The 9,708-nt window shown below is 44.4% G+C and overlaps 1 protein-coding gene across 1 annotated transcript; it reads right to left on the bottom strand.

The window, feature by feature from the left end:
* Positions 1 to 575: 575 nt before the first annotated feature.
* dusp10 (dual specificity phosphatase 10) lies at positions 576 to 9,421 on the bottom strand. Its single transcript, XM_073492248.1, has 4 exons — positions 9,274 to 9,421; positions 7,393 to 8,222; positions 2,122 to 2,490; positions 576 to 1,258 (listed from the first exon to the last, which is right to left on the bottom strand). Exons 2-4 carry the CDS (start codon positions 8,174 to 8,176, stop codon positions 993 to 995), a joined length of 1,419 nt encoding a protein of 472 aa, XP_073348349.1. The 5' UTR covers positions 8,177 to 8,222; positions 9,274 to 9,421; the 3' UTR covers positions 576 to 992.
* Positions 9,422 to 9,708: the final 287 nt, after the last annotated feature.

Below are 9,708 nucleotides of genomic sequence, written 5' to 3'. Positions count from 1 at the left end.
CATTAAACATCACCAGTAGCCCTGTTTTACAAGATTCACTGATTATTTCAGAGTGTCCTTTCCTCTGCCAGCAGCCATGCATTAAAATAAGCTCTTATGGCTGTCTGGTAATAGATGTATTGCTAAAATATATGCATATGTGGATGTAGGAATGGCAAAACGAAGAAGCAAACACACTAAATATGGATTTCAGTGACTGACATAAACCCACAAAGCTGCACTCAAAAAAACAAACAAAACCCCATTTTTTCTGTCTCTTGTACACAACTGCGCCAAATATTACAGCATAACTGTATGCACCATAAACATATAGAACTGAACAACAGTAATTACATTAACATCAAAATGGCATTTCAGCAAAGAGCTGGAAATGTTGCGTAATCATTACCGATATATACACATAAGATCAAGGTCTCAGTTGCATTCCACTCTGAAATTATTGCACAGTAAGCCACTGTGGGCTCGTCATGGTCACCCCCATAAACCCCTGTATAAAAATAGAACAACAACATGAACACACCAAACAAGTCTTCATCTTTTTTTGTTTTTTGTGTGTTTTTTTTTTTTTTTTTTTGACAGGCACTGCCGTGGCCAACCCCGCCTGAGTCTGCAAACAGAAACTGTGTGCCACAGTGTGAGCTTTAAGAGTTTCTCTTCTCTGTAATTGCCCCTAAGCACATAGAGTATCTTTCCCAAACCGATTTCCTTTCCCCTCATGTTTGCTCCTCTGCGGTCACAGATGGGAAGCTTCCCACTGACCGCCTCTCTTCTCTATCTCTCCATCTCTATCGCTCTAACTCGTCTTCTCCTCCGGGACTTCGGCCAGGTCCAAACAGTAGGGATTTTTGGCATTTCTCCTCACCACTGACCCAAAGCTTTGGCACTCCAGAGAGTCCAAGATGAGCATGAGGAGATTCAAGAAGAATACAGTGGCTCTCACAGAGCAGCCGCGAGAGTCAGTACAAGTGTGAGCGTCAAGTCGACATGTTCGTTTAGACGACGGTTTCCACACCAGTCAGCTTTGGTGTGAGGATTCGTGGCGTTATTCCGTTGTTGAGGTCCTCCTCGAACTCCAACAGCTGGCCCATGAAGTTGAGGTTCGGGGAGATGATGGGCCTCCTGGTTTTGACGAACTTGTAGGCGTCCGTCATGGTCATCCAGGTGTGCTTCATCAGGTAGGCGATCACGATGGTGGCTGAACGAGAAACGCCTGCCTGGCAGTGGATCAGAAGGCCCATACCTGCTTGATGTGCTTCCTCTGCAGAGAGGAACATGGAAACAATCAGAACATGATAAAGTAAATGTTTAGTTCCATCGGGGGAAGTTCACTTATCATACATGGTGTTAATACTTCCCTTGTGACCGGGCATCTATCTACGTCTACATCATCAAACCTGTAGAGAATTGGAAACTGTACATTCCTGCTCAGATTAACTGAGCACTAGCCCACTTATAATACCGTTTCTATGTCTCTTACATTCATATAGTCACAACAGAGAATGTTATATTTTACTTGAGATTGAAAATATCTCAATGGGTTCCACAGAGTGAGGTGTATAGATTCTGGATGTATAATACTTCAAGAGGAATTGCTTTAATCCTTTCCACATTAACGTGTTTTGGTTCAGGCGATCACCTCAGCTGGGAGCCACAACACAGCTGCTGTTGCTGCTACTTAATCTTTTGGGGCGACTCTGACTATCAAAGTCGTGTTGTTTTTACCACTGACAGGCTGAAGTTGTTGTCTGACGACATTACAGAAACAATTCTTACAGACAATGGCAAAAACAAGCACTTTTAGTGGACATAACTTCGACGGTTGCAGTTGCCCCAAAGGATTGCAGCAATTGCAGCCATGTTACAGCTGTTTAAAAAGACCAGTGATGATCATGTCATGTGACTGTATAAACAGATTACCATAGAAACCTCTGAAGAGTACACTAATTGTTATTTCTTGTCTTTTTTTTCCCCTTACATGGAGGAGGTGGATAATGTTCCTGTTTGTTTACCGCTTCAATGTTTTGTCTCTGAAAAGTTATAAATAAAAGATATAAGATTACTGCTTCAGGCCCCCATAAAGCATTCAGTTATATTGCTTAAAGCTCAAAAGAGGTTTCATACCGATGAATTCAAACGCCTCCTCGAAATACTGCCGCAGGTTCTGCTTGTTGCTGTCTGTGGCGGGGAGGCGCTTGTAGATGAAGAGGCCCGTGTCGTAGTGGTAGAGCGGCAGGTGGGTGGTCACGTTGAGGATGTAGCCGATGTTGTAGCGCTGCAGCAGATGGATGTCCTGAGCGTCGTGCTCGTTCCCCAGGTAGAGAAAGGGCAGGATTGGTGTCAGCTCTGCGTTCTCGATGTCCGGGGTGGAGGGCAGGGAGTGAGGTAGCGCCCCCGTCAGGCCTGCAGCTGCACCGGTGTCCAAACCCTCATGGAGGTGCAGCGAGTGCTCGCACAGGTTCTCGTGGTTCTGTCTGAAGCAGCTAAGTCCTCCTGTAGAGCAGAAAGATTGTGACATGAGCTCAAAGTTAAAACCAGCGCAGGGTGAGCAGGAAGTATTTAGCAAAAAAAAAAATTACTGGAAAACAACCTTTTCTTATTTACTTTATATTTCATGTCACCACAAACTGACCTTGTTGGTCTCCTTGGAAAGAGAATGAAGCAAACACTGCCAGGGGTTAAGGGTTCAATTCCCACTGGAGCCCTCCATGCTAAAAATACATGTGTCTGTCCGCCACATGGCACACATTACAACCGAGTGGGACAAGTACGCTTTGCATACACATCTGATAAGAGCAACGACAACTTGCTTTAAAGAGCTCTGAAGCACTAAAACGTAACAGAAACCTCTCAATCCTCAGAACACACTGTTCATTTGATTGTAAATTTAATGTCTCAATTTGGATATTAAATCAATATGAAGGGACTGGCAGTGTTTCTGTCTCAAAAAACTGACAGTAAACTTCATTTTGAGGAGAGACAATGTCAAAATAGCTGCGAAGACTGTTTCCACTAGCTGGGCAGAGGCATGAGAAATCCCCCTTGTTAATCTGCAGGTAAATAGACGTACTAAATGTTTAATATACTTCTCACTGGACATCTGCACTTCTCCAAATAACTGGTTTGCACCTGTTGCCAGTGGTGGCGAAGTTTCCCTTCAGTTCACGAGTTGTGTGGAGGGGGGTGGAAAGTGTCTCACAAACACACACACACACACACAGTATCAGTCCATGTATTGTTCACATTGCGAGAGCTGACATCATGCCATGTGAGGTCATCACACAACTTCCACTTGGTGACCGGGCAGGTGGGGATCTCCTGTCAACTGTCGGGGGAGTGTATTCACCAACAAGAACAAAGACATTAACCTGATGTTGTGGTACAGTCCTCACTGTAATGAGGTGTCATGGTAATAAATAGACTACAGTAAAAAGAAGAATGGGAAGTCTTCACAGGTTATCTGGCACCAGATGTTAAAGGTAATTTCCACTGGTATTGATATTTTATTACATGTCCAACAATTTGAGCTCAAAACACAGAGCTGTATTCATAAATTCAAAAACCTCGTCTGTATTGAACATCTGCAAAAGGTCATAACGTACACCTTCAGAATGTCACAGTTTAAACAAGTTACAAGATCAGAATTTTTGACAGCCACTTCACCAGACTGCATTGTTCTTCAGATTCGTGGCTAATTTACAAAATCTTGCCTAAGTCTTAAGCAGCACTTATATTTTTTCTCCTTATAAATTAAGGTCATCAAAAGTAGAGATTTCAGTACTTTTTCAAAACCTCATGTTTAAAGTTTCCGCATTTGATAGTGTCGAAAGAACTGAAGCCATAAAACAGTTGATCTACAATCAGATTTTCATTATGTGCAGGTTGTTGAAATGTTTTTTTTACTTTGCTGCTATCGAAACTGATATTGCGTATTTTCTTTAATGTACTAGTATTGTATTGAAGTTTAAAATAAATGTTTTTTCCAACTGTAATTTTGTCCAGCACCTAATGCTCAACCTGCTTTTGTGACTTTTTCATAACGTAAGCAAACTTTTGCAGCAGACACAAAGTAACATTAGCATTTATTTACTTGTTTTTCTGGCCATCTTAGTTCAATATTCAGTCTCCTTTTAGCTCTGGTTTGGTCTCCACCAACTCCCAGATGCAATATCTGGCTAAACTCTGATATGTTCACAAGCTAGTTGCTAACTTTGTCTGTCAATTGTTGCTGAGCACAGAGTGTAGGCAGTGCAATTGTCATAGCTTTTTCACAGGAAATGAGGTTGAAGAGAGCAGTGGGAAAGAACCAAAACAACACACCTGCAGGAAGTAAATGTCTGCTCATTATTTAAATGCGCAGTCAAGTCTCTGCGCTAGTGAAAACTGCTTCCTACTTTGGCTCAGACTAAACCAACATCTTTCTTTTTAGGTCGGAGTCAGCTGAAAAACCATACGTTTCCTAGTAAACTGAGAATAACAGAACCTTTAGAAGCAGCACACTGCTGTGAGATGAAATCTGTCGAGTGTGACCGTCTGTCATTAAATGCTCCGCTATGTTCACAAGCTGGATGCAAGGTTTGTGTGTTGTTTGGTGCTGAGCAGGTAGTGTCGGCGGTGCATTTATCAGCGCTTTTTCACAGAGAAAGAGGTTGAAGACGGCAGTAGGAATGAACTAAAACAACACTCGTTTCACACATTTTTGAAAGCTAACATCTCTTTGCTAGCATCAACAGCCAAGTCAAGTTGCCAAGCTAGTCACGTAGTGAACTGTGAAAACTGCTTTCCCGTCTTTCTTTTCAGGTCGAAGTCAGCTGATAAACCATACTTTTCCTAGTAAACTGAGAATAACAGAAGCTCCAGAAGAAGCACATTGCTGTGAGATGAAATCTGTCAAGTGTGACCATCTGTCATTATCTCTCAACTAAACTCACAGGGGAAAACATGAAAACTGTGCCTATCACTTTCATAAGCCATGGGCTCGGTTCCTGCTCAGAAACTACCGCTTCTGCCTCGCAGAGGCCTCTCACACCACAGACCTGCTGTTTCCAGCGCTTACCCTAAACCTTCCGACACCACTGACATGTTGTTTATGGCAATTCTGACGGATTAAATGTAACCTATTACTGCTCTCAGAGTTGCAGCGTGGCAGCGACGGAAGATTTCTGTGGTTCAAGTGAAGCAGAGAATCACACAACAACAGTATGACGATAAATCATGACTAAAGCGTGCTGGTAACAGAGCAAACATGAGTAAATTATTCAGCAGCTTTCATACACACACGTTCCAAATATGTCACTAGTGCTACGAGTAATGATCAAAATCCTCTGACTACGTCGCCAAGTTAGAAAGCTCTTATACGTATAAGGAAATGAAGTCTTAGTCACTACAGCAATATGAGACTGTCTTAGACTTTGGATCCCATGTTCAGTGTTGCTTTTCCTAGTTTTAAATTACTGCATTACAGTAAACTGATGTCATTTTTTGAACTTGCCAGACTGTCCTACTTGTTCTATACTTGCTCTTACCAACTTATACATTATATCCACATTCCTGATGATTATTTATCAAACATCTCATTGTGTTGATATTGTGAAAGCACCAATAGTCATGCCAACAATATTATCACAAGTATTCTGTAAAAGAATATCATGGTATTTGATTTTGTCGCCTAGTCCTTCCATTTAAGAAGTGCTTTTGAGGAGATTTCAAAAATACCGAGATATATTTCCTGTTTCACAATAATATTGCTCATTTTAAAGGAACAGTTCACCCAAAAATGATAATACAGTCGTTATCTATTCACCCTCATGCCGATGGAACGTCTGGTGAAGTTACATTTCTGGAGCTTCACAGCAAAACAGCATTGCAGCATTCTCCTAAACAACTGGAGTAGATGGGGGGAAAAAAACAGCTGAAAAAATACACAGGTCTTCAGAAGCCCAAACATCCCATATTGATTTGAAAAGATGTTATTTGATCACCTGCTTGACCTCACGTCCAAAATGTAAATAACGCCTTTTTCAAATTAATTTGGGATCTCAGGGCTTCGTGAGACTTGGATTACGCCGTACAAGCTGTATGGAGCCATTTTATATTTTTTTCCTGCTGTTTTTCTACGTTATAAAACAAGTCCCTGTCTACTTCAGTTGCTAAGGAGAATGCTGCAACGTTGTTTTGCTGTGAAGCTCCAGAAATGTTTAGTGGACTACAAAACTGACTTTTCATCCGCATGAGGGTGAATAGATAATACCTAAGTTTTTAACGGTGAACATTTTTGGGTGGACTCATCCTTTAAGGCCATGTTCCCCAGCCCTATAATCACCATTAGATGTAAAAAATTAAAGGATTATTCATAATGGGACCAAAAGCCAAATTTTGTGCTGAGGGGCAGGTTCTGTTCACATTTTGGTAAAATATGGACCATTAAATCATAACATACAAAGTGTTTTTGGTCATTTAGGCTACAATCAACATGTAAATTTCAACACATGGGATAAGAAAAAGGTCTTGTAATGCAGATAAAGAAGTCAGGCTAAGCCATTCAAATCCCTCAGCAGAGAGGATGTCTTGCATTTTGCAAGAATTAAGCCCGGCGAAGAAAGAGCAAGACAGTCTGCCTGTTCCTCCCACCGACGCAAGCTTCAGACAGACCCCGGCGCAGGATGAGAGCCTCGTCCATCAAAGCACACGAGGACGAGGACGAGGACGAGGACGAGGACGAAGACGAAGACGAAGACGAAGACGAAGACGCGAAGAAGAGGAGAGATCAAGGTGTTGTGATCTTGCGGCTAGACGGTGACTCGGAGGCATTCAGGAAGCACTCGCACAGCCCAGCCCCCAACACGACATGCTGCTCCAGCTTCAAACGCACACACACACACACACACCAAAGATAGAAAACATGGCAGCGACCCAGGGAATGCTATCTCGGTAGACCGCCTTATTTACCAACAGCTGCTTCTTACTGCCTGCAAAATGCTTAATATGTGTCATACAGAAAGCTGGTGAGGAGTGTGTGCATATGTTTGATGTAGACAGAGTGTGCATGGGCTTGTACGTGCAATAGATGTTGTATAAGATGTTGTAAGAGCTGACAGGAGGAAAAAAGCTACAACCAGTGTGTTTACAGGCAACATCAGCTGACCAAAACAATAAAGGGGAAAGTTTAACAGGCTTTGCACACATTGTTATGCAGCCACACTAGTTTCATATCAGTTTATATTGCCACTAAGCTTCTAGCACTGCTAAATCGGACATTGCTTTCAGATGTCTGATCTGATTTACTCTCTCCGGAGTCAAACTAAAGCCCATGAAATTGTGGTTTCTATCCCTTTTCATACAGGAAAGCCTTTTCCCCCTCTCGCCCAAGCCTTCACAAACCCTCTTAGGTGTTACCTTTGAGGATGATGGGGTCCTTGCCCTCCCTCCTCAGTGACTCCAGGACCACATGCAGCGGCTGGGAGAACGTCAGCCTGCTCGGGTCCGTGGTGCTCTCGTCGTAAACCACAATCTCTTTGGAGAAGATGCCCTTATAAGAGTCCTTGCCCTCACGGCAGGAGATGAGGTCCAGCACAGTGATCTTGCCCTGCTGCAGCCGTCGCCGGCTGATCTTGTCGGAGCAGTTGATGTGCACGGCCCCCCGGATGTGGCTCTTGTTGTACTCCATGAAGGGCCTGCAGTCGATGATAACCGGTATGGGCCCCACAGGGTGTCCCATGGGGCAGCAGGTCATCCGTTTGGCCAGCTCATTGGGGTGGATGACCCTCACGGCTGACAGGACCTTCGGGGTGCCAGGGGTGAGACTGGGGGCGCTTAATGCTTCATGGTTGCTGACCATAGGAGTCGGGGCGCCAGCATAGCTGAGGTTGGGGCTGCTGGCGCTCACCTGGCTGTGGTTGAGGCTCTGGCTGTCCTTCTCATAGGTAGTCACAGAGCAGCAGCTGGCACTGCTGCATCCACACGACAACGAGCGCGTGGAGCCCTTGGATGAGGGCATATACGTTACAAGATTGGCCGTCGCCCGGATCTTCACCACGGTGGTGCTGATGACTGTCTTGCTGCTGCTGCTGGTGGCAATGGAGTCCAGGTAGCTGGTGTCCAGGCGCAGTTGGAGTTCCTGAGGTCGAATCGGCCTTGGCAGCGCCACCACAATTCTGTCGTCAAGGGGAGATGGAGGCATGGGGAGGCCGAGGGCTGGACGTTTACGGAGAAGTCAACAAGCCGCTCTGTGGAGACAGAGGCAAGAAAAACTGTTGGGTTCAATGAATTCTGCGTCCACTGGAGAGCACAAAGGCGGACCTCGTGTCTGTTTGATCAACATGCAAACTAGAAAACGCCTGCTGGAGCCAAATATTAGTAGTGTCAACACCTGCAGGGCTACACCCAACTTGGTGGGAAAATGTAGGCGTGACAGACTGGCCACTAATAATAAACAGTGAAATCATCACAGAGTCTGGTGTAACTGAATCACTTTGTAATTAATATGAATCATCCTCCAGATACTGTACGTGTGTGTGTGTGAGAGAGAGAGAGAGAGAGAGAGAGAGAGAGAGAGTGTGGTGCTGAATATTTCATCCCAACTCTGCTGCTCTGTCTGCTCCAAAGCTTTTATAACAAGAGAGGGGGAAAAAAGAAAAAAAAGATAAAATACTGCATCAACGCTACGCCGCAGTTTGCTCTCTCCCCCAAATGGAAAGTCGGGGTACAAAAAAAAAAAAAAGAAGAAGGGTGGCAATTCCTTTTGATCAGCAGCCTGAGCATTTTAAAAGCATGTCATCCTGGCATATTATGTAAAGACACCCGCCGAGCACTGCCTGTCCCGGCCGCTGGCATCCTTTAAGCACGGTGCAGCTTCAAGCAAAGGCACAAAATCATTCATGGCCAAATTCATTGAAGAAACCGGCATGAGAACGTGCCGAGAATATGATATGGCTCTCAGGACGAGACGAACTGATCAGATGAGCTGAACACGGCAGGAAATTCAATTTCACACCGCTGTATGGCACAGAAAAAAGAAAAAAAAATAGAGAATAAAAGCGAGGTGGTTGCGTCTGAAAGCTGGAGATTGTAACTTTGTCGCAGCGGTGAGATTTAACAGAGATAACAGCTGTGATAAAAATCTAATTATACAATAAGGATATTAAGCACTAATCAGCTCAAAATGGATGCAAGCAATTAGATATTCCTCTTCATTAATTATAGAGTCGAGTGAAATCTCTATGACTGTGCATTTCAACAACAACTTGAACACTAATCTTCCAAACTATTTGCTCTTACCGGTGTGTGTCGCGGGTCACTGTAGACGGATTTATGATCTCCGCTCGCTGACAGCGTTGCCTCCATTCAGTCCGTCCCGGTGTTGTGGAGCGGCAACATTTTTTAGTACTTTTACCCTGCTCTCCCCAGAAATAATATTGAAGGAAGTCTGCCAGCCTACAGAAGTTGCGCAGCAGGATTGACGCGCGTCTGAGCCAATGCGCGACCTCATTAATATTAAATGCGCTCCCTCTGTACAGTGAGGTCCGGCCCTGCGGTGGGCGGGGCCTGGCCGGGCTGCGTGCCTCTCTCTGTGGCGGCCTGTCGCTTGAGCTGCCTTCAGTCGAGTCCCACGTACGAGTAGGGATGATGTCACTGGCAGCCAATCAAAAGTCTCTCCAGGAGGCTCGAGGAAGAAGACGCGGTGCCTTCACGTGCTGCTCGTAAACTCTTGAG

Source organism: Pagrus major, chromosome 22, assembly GCF_040436345.1.
Source record: "Pagrus major chromosome 22, Pma_NU_1.0".
Lineage (NCBI taxonomy): Eukaryota > Metazoa > Chordata > Actinopteri > Spariformes > Sparidae > Pagrus > Pagrus major.
The sequence above is the reverse complement of the archived record's forward strand: the minus strand, read 5'-3'. Positions and strand labels throughout refer to the sequence as shown.

What these genes read in the sequence shown, in the direction of transcription:
- dusp10 (XM_073492248.1), bottom strand. Translation starts at nt 8,176, where the DNA reads ATGCCTCCATCTCCCCTTGACGACAGAATTGTGGTGGCGCTGCCAAGG. An exon ending in GGACCCCATCATCCTCAAAG is followed by an intron (nt 2,491 to 7,392) that starts GTAACACCTAAG and finishes TCTGCTCTACAG; the next exon opens with GAGGACTTAGCTGCTTCAGA. An exon ending in GGAGGCGTTTGAATTCATCG is followed by an intron (nt 1,259 to 2,121) that starts GTATGAAACCTC and finishes TCCTCTCTGCAG; the next exon opens with AGGAAGCACATCAAGCAGGT.